The sequence below is a fragment of the Coloeus monedula genome (genome assembly GCF_965178545.1).
Source record: "Coloeus monedula genome assembly, chromosome: 1".
Taxonomy (NCBI): domain Eukaryota; kingdom Metazoa; phylum Chordata; class Aves; order Passeriformes; family Corvidae; genus Coloeus; species Coloeus monedula.
Window position 1 is genome coordinate 34,235,684 of NC_138781.1, and position 16,188 is coordinate 34,251,871.

At 48.3% G+C, this 16,188-nt stretch overlaps 2 protein-coding genes across 2 annotated transcripts; both read right to left on the reverse strand.

Moving 5' to 3' along the window:
• Nucleotides 1-1,618: 1,618 nt before the first annotated feature.
• Nucleotides 1,619-4,719, reverse strand: HOXA9 (homeobox A9). The gene is made up of 2 exons (XM_082276899.1): nucleotides 3,958-4,719; nucleotides 1,619-2,833 (listed from the first exon to the last, which is right to left on the reverse strand). Exons 1-2 carry the CDS (start codon nucleotides 4,502-4,504, stop codon nucleotides 2,595-2,597), a joined length of 786 nt encoding a protein of 261 aa, XP_082133025.1. The 5' UTR covers nucleotides 4,505-4,719; the 3' UTR covers nucleotides 1,619-2,594.
• Nucleotides 4,720-9,900: 5,181 nt separating this feature from the next.
• HOXA10 (homeobox A10) lies at nucleotides 9,901-13,619 on the reverse strand (the record flags this gene model as incomplete). Its single annotated transcript, XM_082290319.1, has 2 exons — nucleotides 9,901-11,384; nucleotides 12,800-13,619. 2 exons carry the CDS (start codon nucleotides 13,617-13,619, stop codon nucleotides 11,110-11,112), a joined length of 1,095 nt encoding a protein of 364 aa, XP_082146445.1. The 3' UTR covers nucleotides 9,901-11,109.
• Nucleotides 13,620-16,188: the final 2,569 nt, after the last annotated feature.

Genomic DNA, 16,188 nt, shown 5'->3' on the forward strand with positions numbered 1-16,188 from the left:
ATCTTACCTCGGATTTATTTCCTTTTTTTTTTTTTTTTTTTTTTTATTTAAGGTGAAGTCGAAAGCATTTTTTTTCCTCCCGCCGTTCTGCACATCTGTAAACTTCTTGCCGGCTCCCTAAGTTTTGTCTTTAGCCCTGCAGCGTTTTACACCCCATAAACGGTTACAGCAGTCATTTTCTTTTATTGCACTGTAGTATGGCTCTGAATTTTCCTAACAACAACGTCTGCCAAGACCATAAGAGTGTTCCGTCTTATTTTGTTTTAAGTATATATATACATATATATATGTAAGGGTACCTTCGTAAAACAAGAAGGATTTTATTGTTATTCGCCATATTTGCAAACAAGGGTCGGTGTGGTGCAGAACTGTGCTGCGATTCATGTTATGGAGGATATCCACTCTGAGCAGTAAGATGTCCGCCCAAAACAAGGGTAAATTTGAGCAAGCTCATAGACTTCGCTATTTTCTTTTGTTGCTGAGCTTGGTTTGGCTTGGGGCGGCGGGGGAGGGGTAGGCGGAATGGGAAGGGGGTGTATGGAAATCTTTCATTCCAAACAAACCATCCTTCTTTTTTTAAAAATAAATACTATTTCGTCTTCTCTGCTATAGACTGTTGCCAGCCCACCGCTTTCCTTCGGCTAAATCAGCGACTAAAATGGACACCATAAATTCTACCATAATTGTCAGTAAAATTTTATCTGTATCTATATCTATCTATAAATACATATATCATCTGAGGCGCTAGTAAAACGCAATGGGTTGTATTTTTTGCCACGGGACATTTAAAGGGGGGGGGGGAACAAAAAAAATCCCAAAAGTGAAGGCAAGGGAAGGAAAAAAGTGGATGACGTTTGAAATAACATATTTTGCATGGACAATTATCTCTAGCAGGGAATTTGAAATTAACGCCCTGGTAAGGCGAGCCTTCTCACAAGGGCTGTGGGAGCACACTTAGTGCTGGACATTTTCTGGTGGAGGCTAATTAAAAATCTCAGTTTAAATGTCGCTGTCTGAGCTGATTTACATTATTGTCCGCACTAAAGAACGTCGGACATTTTGGTTTGGTCCTAGTTCCCCCGCCCCGCCGGCGAATTTTATTAAAACGGCGTTAGCTCGGCACCGTGCCCCGCTGCCATCCAAGGGGCTTCCTCCGCACACTGCTAAGCACCAGCTTACCAAATCTTATCCGGAAGGGGGGAAGGATGCCTACCCTCAGAGAAGCTATGGCATTTAGGACCTGAATCTGTCCATTTAGGATGAACATAAGCCCAAATTTCCATCACCTGGGGACTGCGTTTATAAAACCGTGGGTTTGCCTTGGCTCGAAAATAATGCCACTCCTTGCCTCACCTCTGCAGCTGCCCTAGCCCTGCCACATCTGCTGCCGAGATTCAGTGTGCTGTGGAAGAACCTCTCCTCAATAATGCTAAAACATCACAAAATATAAAAGAATCAATATATTTTATTTTGCAAAAAGTTAAATATCATTTCAACACAACGATTTGGTCAGTAGGCCATGAGGTAACTATTTCAAAATAGACAGTGTACGTTCTGCATCAACATAACTTCCCAGATTTATTTTTTAAAATTGATACAAATTTACAATAACCAAATGTAGGTTTTTATAATGTATAATTTATTATCAATAAAATTAACCTTCATTACAATAACCATCAAATCATTCGATTAAAATTCAAACATAAACCATAGGTAGTTACCCTTTTCACATATACGTATAGCTCCGAAATCTGCTAACTGCTCACTGGTGCAAAAACAATATTTAAGCTAGTCTGTTTATTTACTTTTTTTTAATATATAGATTATATATACAACCGACGAAGACAGTACTATATATATATCAACTGTGCATACTAAAATGACTTGCTTCATATTTTGAGAACCGTAATTCCCAGACATCCCGAACGAAATTTTTCTACCTTTATTTTATTATTTTGCATTGGGATATATAATATATATATTTTACAATCAAAGGTTAACTGTCTAATTATACAGAAAAGACTTAATACACTACAGAGCTATACTCTATGCAATTTTTATAATAAACAACCTGAGTTCAAATTGAATTCTAGCTTACACCATTACATCCGGTACAGCACCCAAGCACATAAATTGAGTCACAAACATAATTACCACAATAAAACACAGTGTTCAAGTATTAGAGCAGAGATCTCTCTGCCACGCAAAGAGCAAATAAAATTAACTACGTAGACTAAACTATACAGTCCGTAAATAGTTGTGCATTATGAAAAGGTAGTTTTTTTCTTTTTTTTTCTTTCCATAAGTGAAGAAACAGGTAGATTTATACAAGCCAGTTAAACAGCCTTTTCGTGCTAATGCCCCCTTTTTCTTTCCTATTAGAAAATTAAAAGTCTTACTGTACCTCTCCTGGCAATCTGGCCTCTGTGACTATCATTGTACAATCATAATCAGAATTTGCCAAGGGAAAAAATGAGGCCTGGACCCAGACGCATTGCATGGCAGGGCTCGAGGGGATGATTTTTTTGTTTTAACTTTTTTCTTTTTTTTTTCCTTTTACTTTATGCATTTTCAATTTAACCCACGTGTCGCCATCATTCGTCCTTCGCTCGATCTTTGTTGATTTTCTTCATTTTCATCCTCCTGTTCTGAAACCAGATTTTCACTTGTCTCTCTGTTAAATTGAGGAGTCTGGCCACCTCGTATCTACGGTCCCTAGTGAGATACATATTGAACAGAAACTCCTTCTCCAGTTCCAATGTCTGATGCTTGGTGTAAGGGCATCGCTTTTTCCTGGTGGACCTCGCGTGGAGCCAGTTTGCAGCTGGATTATCTACAACGAAAACAACAGAAGTTCAGGCTGAGGGGGAGGGTGGGGTGTGGAGGGAGGGGGCTGGGAGGGAAATCCACGCAGAAACAGCCGATCAGGTGTCCCGGTATTCGTGTTTAGGACGTGGCTCTCATTTCCCCAGGCACAGAGGATCGTGAGGCACAATGGACTCCAAAATACAGACACATGGGGAGCTCACACGCAACCACACGCGGCAAAGCCCCGTTGCCCCCGCCTCCCCTCGCCTTTTTTATTGTTTGTAGCATACAGTTTTAAAATACTTTCTCCTCCTCTCTCTTCCTCTCTCTCTAGCTCCCTCCCTCCTTCCTGGCCACCCCACACCTCAGACTGCCAGCCCGGGGAGTGACCAGCCAGGTCAACATGTCATCGAAATTGTTTCCCTTTTAATTTCTACGTTCTCCTGTGTCATCCCTGGCAAGACCCAGGGAGATGGAGAAGTAGTCTACAGCCGGCATAATTAAACCCTCGCCCTCTTAGGACCCTCATTCGCACGGCGTTAATCGCGATAGTAATCCCGAGGCACTCTGCCACCAGTCTCGTAGTCCTGGGAGCATCCAGCCCGGGATTTTCCACCGAGGAGACGAAGGGGGGAGGGGAGGAACCAAGTCAACGGCGAGGTTTCTGTTCTCAGCCCAGCAGTAACCGCCCTGGCCTGAGAGCCGTCTCAAAAAAGATCAGATTCACATCCAGTGCTTTCTAGGCACCCTTCTCCCTGGCGTCTGCCCACGCCTGGGAGCGCGGCGAGGCAGGAGGATGTGAGCACGTCCTGCTGAGTTTGCTGGGGTGGCAGGAGCGGGGATAGGCGGCTATTGCATTTCTCTCTCTCTCTCTCTCCTTTTTCTTTTTTTTTTTTTAATGTTTGTTTAAGTTGCAGTTGTAGGGTGGGTTTTTGTTTTCCTTTCAGCCTGGAAAGCCAAAGCCGTACGAGATCCCGTTCGAGCCTGAGAAAGGCAGCTCTGGCTTTTGCAGATGGCAGACCCCGGCAGGCTGGCGCAGCGGCGGCGGTAGCGGCCGGTGCTCGGCCGCGTAATTAGCCCCAGCGCCTCGACACCTCCCCGCGGCCGGCGCAGAGCCCTTAAGTCCATTACCCTTGCCGTCCCACTTACTTGGATCGATCTGCGGTTTCTCTCCGTTTGCCTCACTTTCTCCATTGCTTTCAGAGAATGCGCCTTCGTGGCTTTGCTTATCCCTATCAACTGGAGGAGAACCACAAGCATAATCAGAGAGAGACAAAGTGTGAGTGTCAAACGTGGTACAGTCAGCCCTCCTGGCCGCCAGCGGTTCAGGTTTAATGCCGTAATGCCTGCTGGTAGGTAACCCGGGGAAAGACAAGGAGCCCGGCACAGGCTCAAGCCACGAACGCATGTACCTGCCGTCGGGCGGTGCCACGGGCGCCTGGTGGTGCGCGTAGGGGTGGTAGACGGCGGGGACGCCGCTGGCGCCGGCGGGGTGCGCGGGGCTCCAGGGGGGGCCGAAGACGGGCGCCTTGGGCTGGAAGCTGCAGGGGGCCAGCTCGGGGTGCTCGGCCAGCGCCGCCGGCCGCGGCGGCGGCCCCAGCGGGGCGGGGGCGTAGCGGGGCGCCGCCAGCTCGTCCCCCTCCGGCACCAGGAAGGAGTCCACGTAGTAATTGCTGAGGGTCCCGGGAGCCGACATGGCGGGCAGGCGGGCGGCGGCGGACCCGCCGCGGTTCGGGGCTGCGGGTTTCACGTAACAACTTGGTGCTGGCGGAGAAGTAGAGTCAGTAATAAGTTGAAGGCAGCGCAGGCGCCCATTGGCTGCGCCTGTCACGTGGCGGGGGAGCAGAACAATAAAGTATAAATCAGTCCGCGGGCTATTAATGGGTCAGTGTTTTCCAGCCATAATTTTTATAGCGAGGCCATATGTTTTTATGCAAAGGGATATTTGAGTTATACGGCGGGGTTTGTTTTAATTGCGGCCAACTGAGATTAAAAGATCAGATTCCGTATTACAGCCCCCCCCCTTCCCTCTTTCTCTCTCTCTCTCCCTCTCTCTTTCTCCTCTATTTTTCTCTTTTTTTTTTTTTTTCATTCAAGCGGACTATTTTATATCATAATTAATCATCCCATCAGTGGGTCGTGTTCTCCGTGAAAAAAAATCCCACCACCCTTGTGATCGGAGACCTTCACATAAAATGATACAATAACTGAAGCAATAAAAAGAGTAAAATAGTAGTTGCGGTATACTGTATTTAAATATACATTTATTATATTTCATAAGGAGTTATTGTTTCGGGAGCCACGGGGTTGTTATTAAGTCAGTAACTATGAGCGCGCTCATTTGCATCGCTGTGTTTCACAGCAGTAAAAATTTACGAGTGCTTGGAAAGGTTAAATTATACTATTGTGTTTAGTTTGGGAACCCACTGTAAATAATACCGTTCCGTTCGGCTCAGAGCTGGCAGGGGAAAGTCAAACTCAACGTATCCCCTTTCCGAAATCCCGGCGCAAAGCCGGCCCTCCCAGCCCGGCCGGAGAAGGACAGGGGCAGGCTCTGGCTCGGTATTTAGCCTGGCCCGCAAAAAGTGCACTTCACCAGCCCACCCCGCCGGGCATGGCGCGGCAGTGACCGAAACACCCTCCTCGTCCTCCCCGCCGCCTCTGCCCTTGGACCGGGGACCCCCTCGCCAGGCCGGGGAGAGGAGCCGGGGCTGGGCGGCGGGGCGGCAGCGGCCGCAGCAGAGCGGAGCGGAGCCGCCGTCCTGGCCGGGAGGGAAGGAGTGCGGGCAGAGCCGGGCAGCGGTATTTATCACCACAATTAATTCTTCAACTATGCAGGCAAGCAGCGGGGGGAAACGGGAGAAAATGCCCCGTCTCCCCTCTGCCGAAAGGCACCCTGCTTCTCCAGGCGGCTATCAAAGGGGCGTTCGCAGCCGGCCGTCCCGCATTCTGGTGAATCAAATTTATGTGCAAATATAGTTATTTATTTGCTGGCACCTCCTGTGACTGCAGGACACACTCTAGCGGCATCGGAAGCCGAGCGGAGGGTTACAATCCTCCGCAGAAGGAGGGGAGGGTGCGCGGGGGAAAGTAAGAGGCGGCCAGATCCAAGTCCAGTGTTAGGAATTAAAGTCGTGGCTGAGCGCTTGGCAAACATGCTTGCGACTCCCTGGTTTCTCCCTGGCGGACATTCACGCTGTTTATCCCCGTGGCTGGCGAAGGAGCGCGGTCACTAAGATGCAGGGGGCACAAAAAAATCTCCATGAGAGGCTCAATTTACTCGAAATACCTTATATTAAAAATAGAGCCCAGCAAATGGTAGGGACTACTGAGTAATGATTAAAATCGCGTGTAAATATTGTGCATGCGAAAATGTGGTTCTAATTAGTTTTACATCGCTATGTGGGCTGTCTCTCTCCCTCTCTCTCTCGGTCTCCTTCTCTCTTTTTCTTTTCATGTCTTCTCAACAGTTTAATCCGAAATCTTATAGAGGTCCTATTTTAACACCGCTGTCTCCCACATTCAAAATTACAAAGGCCCATAATGAAACTATTATCCCCCATTAGAGTTCGAAAATTGTGGATCAGTTGCAAGATCTCAATAAACAAGGGGCCCGTTATTTTCTAACAATTTAAAAAATGCAAATAAAGCTCTCTCGGGTTTTTTTCCCCCCATTGTATAGACGCTCCATAATAGAAAAAAATAATTGTATGTCTTTCCTGGAAAGACGGAACTCCACGTCATTTGTATTTATTATTAAGAGTCAGCTGTGGTGAAATGTGATTGTAGAACTTCCTTTTTCCATTCAGAAAAAATAATCTTAGCTGCAGGAGTCCTGGATGTTTATATTCGAATTTGGATTCTCAACTTCAGCAGCGGGTTTTATTTTTTTGGTTCCTCACCAAAACTAATAGCAAATGAATAACAATAACAATAGCGTTTAAAAGAACGTGACTGCATTTTTATTTCCCCTGTAAAATTCCGCATTTGTTCACTGCCAGCATCCAAGTGGCAGGAGAGATTGTACAGAAAGCAAGAGGTGAAATATAGCAAAAAATTAGACATTTTTCACGCGGTCACGTTGCTGATAATAACGCTGGGATATTCGACTCTTTTATCGCTGTTTTAGATCCATTTTCACCCACAATACCTTTTTCATACCAGCCACGAAGGCGATTTCGCTTCGTCAATTTACTTTGCAAATGACTTAGGGTTTTGGTGACTTACACCTTCGGGGGCAAAAGACCCCAAACAGGGCAGAAACAGACATTCACTTAAAAATGCTGTATGAAACCAGAATTCCCAGGAACGAAGCACTGCTGGAGCGATCATGTCCCAATAAAAATACTCTCTCTCCTCCATCCCAACATAACTGAATAAGCAGAGCTCCCATTCCGCTAGCTCCGACCCCCGGCTGCATCAGGAAGAATCCCGTCGGTTTTTAAGCGGGGGGGCATCTGCAAGCCCTGCTTCATTAGCCACGCACCACGGAGGCGGAGGCGCGGAGCCTACGCGGGAGCGGGGCAGGAATTCGCGGGTGTTGGCGATCTCTCCCGAACGGGAAGTTCAGGATCGCCTTTCCCCAGGGTTTCCTGCCGCTGTAGACCTCTCTCACGGAACCAGTGGTGGTACGAAGGCACGGAGGGGTTTTGGCACAGCGAAGAGAAAAAATTATTCAGACTTTAAAAGAAATCGTCCAAAATCAGGATGAGGCGATTCAACTGGGAATTAAAAGGGCAGAGGCAAAAGACGCCATAGAGGCACGCACAGACATAGGCACTGTAAATACACTCCCCGAAATGTACACAGACCCTGCAGATAGCCCGTCAGGCCTCGTGTGTAGAGGCAAACACAAGCTCTTCAATTTGACTGCAATGCAGAGCTCTGCTCCTGCCCCAGCCGGGGATGTCTGCTTTTCTAAGGATGGCTGAAATCCGCTATCCAAACTCATCTGAGCTCCTGCTGCCCAGCCCGAAGTTTCGAAAAAGTTTTTAGGTTTTACTATTATTTTTTTAAGGCAAAATTAATCATGACCGCTAAAAAATAAATATAAATAAATGAGCAACGAGTGCGTTTTCTGTCCTTTTCCCCGCCCTGCTTTCCTCCGCCAAGGGTGCCCCGTTCCGCGGCCGCGCCGGCGCTGGCTGCCGGCGGAGGGCCCGGCGGGAGCCCGCCCATTGCCCGCGGTCGCGCTGCGAACACAAAAGGCGGCGGTGGCGGCGACTGCAGCGGGCCCGGAGAGGTCGCTGTTGCCCGTTCCGCCGCCGCGGAGAGACCGCACGGCAATCGTGATCGTAACCGAGGCCTTGCGGGCCGCGGGGCAGCCGGCGCCCCGGGCTGCCCCGGGGTAGCGGGCCCGACGGCGGAGGCACGGAGCCAGCGGAGCCCTGCGCCAGGCTCCGGCAGCCCCAGCCACCCCACCAGGGGAGCCGAGAGCCGCCGGCGGGGCTGGGCACCCCCGCCGCGAGTGGGTTCACCCGGCCGCGGGCGCTGCGCTCCGGGCCCTTGTTTTTGATGACGCCTGGAGCGGGGCAGGCAGATTTGATCTCTCCCCACCCCCTCCCCCAGGCACGCTTTCAGGTCTCTTGGTTTTTAATAAATCCAGATTGAAAAATAAAACAGCCACCCACCTCCCCCCGGCCCCCCGAGCTCGACCCACGCCGAGCGGAATGCAAAAACGCACCTGACCTTGAATGCAGCCAACGAGATATATTAAAAACCCGCAAGCAGGCAGGGACTCGCTTAGGAGCTAGCTAACCTTGAAGAACTTGTCAAGCTTCCCCCCTCGGCTGCCGTGTTTATCTGAGGAATCAAAGGAGGCTCCGCTGCAGATGGGAAACAATGGCATTGGGACTTGACGCCTACAGTTCACTTCGCGCTAAGATTTCTTCGGGCAGAAAGGACCCTCGCACCAAGCATACCTGGTGATGATATCAACTGAAGTAATTAAGGCAGTTTCGTGCTGTAGAGAGAAAGGTGGAGCCCCAACAACATGAAACTACCTAAACCACAGAGCAGTTCTCAGGCGCTAATTATTACTTTCCCCATTGCCGTGGTCCTTAACGCAAGGATCCCGCTACGAAAATAAAACCAGAAACGTGACTAAAACATCCCTCTCGCCCTCCCTCCCACCCCGCCGGCGCCCCTCCGCGCCCCCCGGCCAGCCTCGGGTGGGTTAATGAAAACAAGAGTAAAATATAATAACAACCACCCACACACGCGCGCGCGGGCAGCTTTCGCCTTTCCATGCAGATGTAATCGGGGAAAAAAGGGCCGTGCACGACAATGTTACATCACGAAAAGCTAACGGCTCCCAAGAAGCCCGGGTTCAAAGTCTGTCCCCCCCCCTCCTCCCGGCATACATATACCCTTGCAAGGAAGCATTAGCTGTCCCTTTTCTTCCAGCCTTCCTTTTGCCTTCCCTTTGTGCAAGACTCTGTTAGCTAAACATGCAGCAAGGAAGAGAGGATGCGGGGGGAAAAGAAAAAAAAAAAAAGGCAGCCTGTGTGAAATAAGCTCTTCCACATGCAGCCAGGTAGGGAATAGTCTTGTCTGGAGGGGCCCGCTAGCAGGGAGGCGAGGCTGGGTTCCCCCCCTCCCCATGAGCTCACCTTTACGATTTCTTCTCGGCCCTGAGATAAAGCTAGAATTTTGTCAACGTCCTCTGGAGTTAAAGATCTCTGCACACTTGTAGGTGTTCGATTAACAAAAAAAAGAAAAAAAAAAGAAAAAAAAAAAGAAGAAATATATCTTTTCCCTACTCTCAAGAAATAGTAATTTGCTTCCTCAGTCTATGCAGTTCCTCAGTCAACTGAAACCACTCGTTCAAGACAGCAACAATCCAGATATACTAGCAAGTCATAAAACTGAACAAAAGCCGACAAACCTTAGAGCACCATCGCTATATGGCCCAGACAAATTACGACCGTCTAGGTAATATTTAAATAGATTCCTAAAGTAATTGCAGGGGGTTTAGGCAACTATTCCTGTTGTAAAAGTTCTCGAAGACATAAAGTAGAACCTGAGGATAAACAGTCACAAAAAGAGGTAAAATTAAAAGGATTCATTCCACGTTTTTTTTATTCTTCTATGAGAACATAAACATCGTCTTTTTCACGCACAGCAGCATTACAACAATATTAATTTATTCCGATTTAAGGTAAGAACTAGATATAGCTAGAACTAACATTTATAATAACGATAAAATGCATTTGCTTAAAACAGTATCGGCATTTTAATAATAATAGACATTTATTCATATCTGTATTTATAGCTTTTCCCCTTCTTTCTTTTTTTTAAACTTTTTAAATTTTTTCACCTATATGTTTGACCCTTTAATGCATGTAACTTCACAGTATAAAGGAAGGCGAACATATTCTCCCTCGCAATCTCAGACTCTGGCTCAGAAAGTCCATCTGATGTTCAGGATATATACTTTTCAGTGAAATTAGTGAGGAAAAAAGTGACTATTTTCTTCTCAAGGGGGAATTTCTGTGTGCTTGTCATGCGTTACCAATGGTAACGTTATATATAGACACAAAAGAAAATCACCAAATTCACATATTTAAGCAAAACTACATTAAGTAAATATCTACAACCAGCGAGAGGAATTCAGAGGTAAGTGTAATAATTTAGTCCATGAGTAAAACGAAATCTTTTATACCTTTAAAGAGAAGATATTTCATTTTCCTGGCCAAATTTAAAGCTGTAATATTGTCTTCTATGGTAAAGTGTAAAAAAAAAAAAAAAAAAAAAAAAGAAAAGAAAATCACTCCTAACACCCGTTCCCGAGAAACTCCTTTAAAGGATGCCTGCATTTCATTATTTTAAGTCCTGCTTTTCGAAGGAAAAAAGGGGGAGGGGGAGAAACGGCAAACAGAGAAGGGGAAAGCTTCCAATATATAGAAATATGGCAACGCTTAAATTCTTCATTGTGCAGCTACATACAGTCCAAGTTACAGCACTTATATTTTAAAAGAATGTACCTTTAGCCGAGATTGTTTACTTTTCAGAGAGACAGATGGGGGAAAACATATTTTCAGGTTCTGAAATGGTATTTTTGTGTTTCAAAGCTTAGAGGAACAAATTAGCCCCGGGAAAGGCTGAAGGAAGAGGGGAGGTTCACACACGGCATTTTGTGCTTTAGCTTGACTTTAGTCAGCCCACCCTCCAAAGTAGCTCTTAAGAGGTTAAGGACATATTGAGAGCGCCTAAAATCGTTAATCCATACAGGTGCGGATGAATACAGCCTAGGAAAATGATACTGGCTCTTTAAACCATAAAGATGTGTTTATAGGTTCATCAAGAGAAATTAAAGTTGGCTGTGAGCTCCCGAATCCTATTCTCTCTGTTCATTTTCTTCAGTTTCATTCTGCGGTTCTGAAACCAGATTTTAACTTGTCTGTCTGTGAGGTGGACTGTGCGGCTGATCTCTAGGCGACGCTCACGAGTCAGGTACATATTGAATAGAAACTCCTTTTCCAGCTCGAGAGTTTGATGCTTGGTATAGGGGCATCGTTTCTTTCTGCCACTTTTTGCCGTGAGCCAGTTTGCTGCATTTTCTCCTTTTGAATTGCCTAGTTTTGAGAAAGTAAAAAATGGACGTTACCATCGGGTAGGAGGCAAAGAGCTGTGGGGGAGAGGGTGGAAGGAGCATCTGTGCGTGTGTCTGTGTCTGTGTGTGCGGTGGGCTCACTCCGCCAGCTGCAGAGAGTTGGAATGTGGGGTATCCTTGAGAGAACCGAGAGCTTCAAAACGGTTTCCCAAAGATTTTGGGTATGTCCGGGTAAGAACTGCCACTGCTCAAAAAACCTCCGGACAGCCTCTGGCGGGGCAGCGTGCCCCAGATTGCAGTTCATCTCCGACCCTCCAAAACGAGCTCCTACCCTCTCCCTGTCGGCCATTCCGAGCCCTCTGGTACTGGTGGCAGCTGGTGAAGGGCCTGCAGTCTTATTTCCTTCCCCCCAAGCACCTGCTTCCAAAAAAACAAAGCCTCCGGATCTGGACTTTGTGAGTGTGCTACGGAGGTGGAAAACAAGGTGAGCTGGGGAGCTGGAGCCTCCCTGCCTTCACCCCTGCCTTTCCGGAGAGTTTCGCCATGGCCTTCTCTTTTCCAACCATTTTGGGGAAGAAAAAATAGAGTCATAACAATAATAAAAAAGTTTCGAGGTGATTTCTATCAGTGGAACTGGCTGGGAAAGAGGTAACACCAATCCCTTGATGGCTCAGAGTGGTTAGTGGTTTGGGGTTGGCTCTCTAATAGTTTTTCGCTGACCCTTTTTTCCCCCCCTTTTCTTTAAATATTATTTTCCAACCGGTCGCCTGAAAGGAATAACAGGACGTCTGAAATGCGGACGGAGAGAAGCTCCTGAAAAGCCTGCCGTCCGAAGAAGGGGAGTTATTTTTTGCCATGGGTGCCCGAAAGGGAAATATATAAGGAAATGTATAAATAACATCTCTGTTATCTAGTGTAGATGCTGAAGGATATTCGCTGTGCATTCATCAGTCTAATTTGATAGCAGCTCATAGATGGCACATTTCAGCGCGGCTGTTATTCCGAAAAGCATTCTGGATCGTAAAATATAACTTACCGCGTTAATAGGTTTATTTATTGGCACTGCCTATTGCTTATTTTGGATGCTTTACAAATATCTCTGTTATCTGGTAGGCACCTTCACATCACGGGGGAGAGATTGATCTTGTTTTTCTATATGTTTAAGCAGCATGCAGGCTAAAGTTGCCCATAGCAGAGGCTCTAAGGGTTTTAAACTATAGGACGGACATTAATTTTTACGGCAACCCCATGCCCGAATATTACAAAGTTCAGAAGGTCAGTCTGAGTAGCGCTTCTTGGCAGCCCCGCGGGGCAGCTGGGATCCTCCTTTCGCATCTCAATGCCGCTATGATCCTCAACGACTATTTTTTTTCTTTCTTTTTTTTTTTTCTTTCTCTTTAATCATCACTACCACCATCACCATCATCATTCGCTTACCTACAGGCTCTTTCTCGGGAGAAGCTTTGCTGCTCTCTGACGGAGCTGGAGAGAGCTCCTCTGCGGTGGAAGATGAAGCCTGAGTCTCGTCCTCCCTCTGGGAGACGCACGCCAAGGGGCTTGGGGAGCGTTCCTCATCCTCCTTCCTCCCCGCGTCCGGGACGGGAGGCAAAGATGGAGGCGTCTGGAAGCGGCCGGGGGGCTGCGGAGGGAAAGGGGCAGCCCCGGCTGGCCCCGCGCCGTAGTTCTTGGAAGTGCCATAAGCCTGGGAGAGGCGGAAGTAGCCCGGGACGGGGACCCCGCCGCCGCTGCTGGCTGGGCTGACCTCGGCATTCAGCCGGGGGAAGGGAGCGAGGTCTGTGGCGGCTGAGGTCTTGGGGCATTTCTCTGAGTCATAGAGGCAGTAGGAACTCTCCTCCTTAATGCTTGGAGCGAAGGAGCACGAGGTGGCCTGCTGGCTCTCCGGCTCTTCCATGCGACAGGACCGGGGGGGATCTAGCCACACTTCCATCCCTGACACGTAGGAGTGCGAGCTGGGGACCATGCTTTGAGAAGTACCTTCATTGCGTTTGCTCAGAACGGGGAAAAGTCCGCAGCTTTGCAGCCCGTAGGACAGATCGGACGCCTGTGGCAGGTAGATACCACTGTTGGGATAGTAGCCGCCTCCGCCTCCGCCTCCGCCTCCTGCTCCCGCCGCTTCCCCTCTGCCCGAGCTGATCAGGGAGTCTACCAAAAAAGAGTTTGCAGCCGGGCTCTCGGAGCATGACATTGTTGTGGAATAATTTGGCGAAGGGAGCAGATAGCCCTTTCTGGCTGACATTTCTTGTGCAAAACATGCTGAATATGATGAGAGATACCCCCGCACCACGGCAGGCGCCTGCAGCCAATGGAAGCCCGGGCCTCCCCAGCAACCCCTCCCCGTCTGGTTTCGTATGCACAGAGCTGCTCTCAGGTCGACCTCTGAATTTGGAAGATAGATGTATATTAATGTGTAATATGGATTTCCATACACACAGGCGCGCGCTTCGACCACATGGACGAGCGCCTGCGTCCAGGCGGGAGCCGCGCTCCCGGGAAGGGGAAGGGGAAAGGAAAGGAGCGGGCTGTGCTGGTACTGGCTCCAAGTTTTGCTCCCCTCTTATCACACGCACCGCTATAAAATAGCCCGGCGGTCCTGATGTTTATTATACCTAGGCTGAAGCAGTGTCCAGATGAAGCTTTTACTATCGCTCCTCTCTCCCCGTGGTTGGGCTTTCCGGCAGCAATGCCTGCTCACCTCCCTGTACAGCCTATGTGTCACACGAAATTAATAAAGCCACGGCTCGCCCGGTGTTTTATGCTCAGCCTTTGCTCATTTTATTTGATTGTCTCGTTTTTTTAAGAAATAAAAGACGTGTTATTGTTTATCACGGATCATTGGAAACCGTAAAGGGGCCTGGTGCCTTCCGCGTTAAACTACCGAGGAAGGGGGCTGCTTGCAGCCTAACATCACCGCCACGACGCCAGGCTGGGCTTAATTTTCCTGGAGATAAAATGCTCGCCGCTGCGCTGAGGAATCTCTTAGGGAGCAATGCCACTCTGGGAGGATTGATTGTGCGGTTGCAGCTTCTAATGCTTTAGTTAACGCTAGATTTTTCCTGAGGTCTGATTACCATTTAAAATATAAAGCCAGACATATGTCACAGAAAGAATCCAGACTCGAGCAGTTCAAATGGATCCTCGCAGGATGCTGTGCACCGTGTTTATTGATGTGTTTATATTTGGACGATCATTTTTATATCTCCCCTCCCTCCCACTCCATTTGGGTCTTTTCACTTTTTGCCTCTTCAAAAGCATCGTCTCCGTTAAGCAATGTACTAAATAATAAAAATAAGAGTAGCTAGATGAATACCCAGCTACTAGACAGTCCAGCCTAGTCAATATGTAATTGTGGTGGAGGTAGCAGACAGATAGCAGACAGGCAGGGACGCAGACAGAGAGACAGATAGACTTCGTAATGAAATGCTTAATGAGGACTTGCTTTCACTTCCATCATCTCCCGCTTATGCCATTTTGAAGTCGCCTTACTGCCTGGCCCGCGGAACTAAGGGCACTTTAGTTCAAGGCAAGCCTGAGGCTGCCCAGTTCACGCTGCCCACCCCTGAGGAGCATCACTCGCTCCTCTCCACTCACACCGCCTGGAGAAGCAGCCGTCGACCGCTTTCCGCTTCCAGCTGGCCGGGCGGGTGAGAGCGGCTGCCGACCGGGCGTCATCACTGCCCGGGACGAGAGGTGCTGCCGGGCACACGGCTGCCGTGTCCGGGAGGGCACTGGCGGCGGTGATGGGGCCGCTGCCTGCCGGGAAGGGTGGTGCCGGGGCGGGCGCGGCGCCCCGAATTCCCCGGGCCCTATCCTCGGCCTTCAAAACCCCCAGGGAGCACTTTTTCCCCCTCACCCCACGGATCTGTCAAGACCCACGTGGTCTTGTCCGGCAGTGTTTGCCTGCCACGGGGTAAAGTTTTTTTTTCCACAGAGCGACATTGCCTTGGAGAAATCCCTCCAGGAGGGCAGTGTCCCTTGCCGCGGGGCCCTCCCCAGACTCCCTCAGCGCTCCGGGAAGCACTAGGGCAGGCAGGGGAAGCTGCAACTTTGAAACACCCATAAAATCCCTGTGGAAAGGCGCCTCATTTTTTCCAACGTTGATGGGGCGAGCATCACAGTGCGATTTCTTTCTGACAGGCCCGTGGGATGCGGTGGCAGGGGCAGATCTCCCACCCTATAGAAACCCTTCGAGGTTTTTTTCCTTCCCACATTTCCTCCTGTAACATTGTATTTTCCCAACCCGACTAACTTCGGATGTGTTAATGTGCGATGGCCGAAGTCTTATCAGATTCCTATGAGGGCCATATCTTTACTAACAAAATTAATACCGCATAAGGAACCGGTTTATTGGCTGGTATGCAGGAAGGCTATTATCAATAGGCTTAGCTTCATAAATACAGATCTAAATGAAAAGAAACGTGAGCCCCAGCGCCGCCTTCCAAATACATTTCTCTACACAAGTCAGGTATAAAAATTACTCCGGGGAAGTCCGCTCTTGCGGTATGTTTATTTTGCATTTGCCAAATTAAATAGAAACGGATTGCAAATCTAAAAGCCATACGGAACCGAGGAGAAATGCTTGAAATCCTTCCAAAGCTGTTTTTAAAATAAGCAGTTCCCTTTTAAAAATTGGATTAAAGTGAAGGAAAGTACTATAAAAAGTATGCTGCAATTCTCGTCAGCCGGAATAAAATGTCTGGAAGTGCATCGAAGAGGATTCTCCTCCCTGTGCGATCTAATGCAAGGGAATCAGACAAAAGGCACAGAGGCCGGTGAGGATTTTGGGAGGTTTTCTTTAGCTTCCCTGT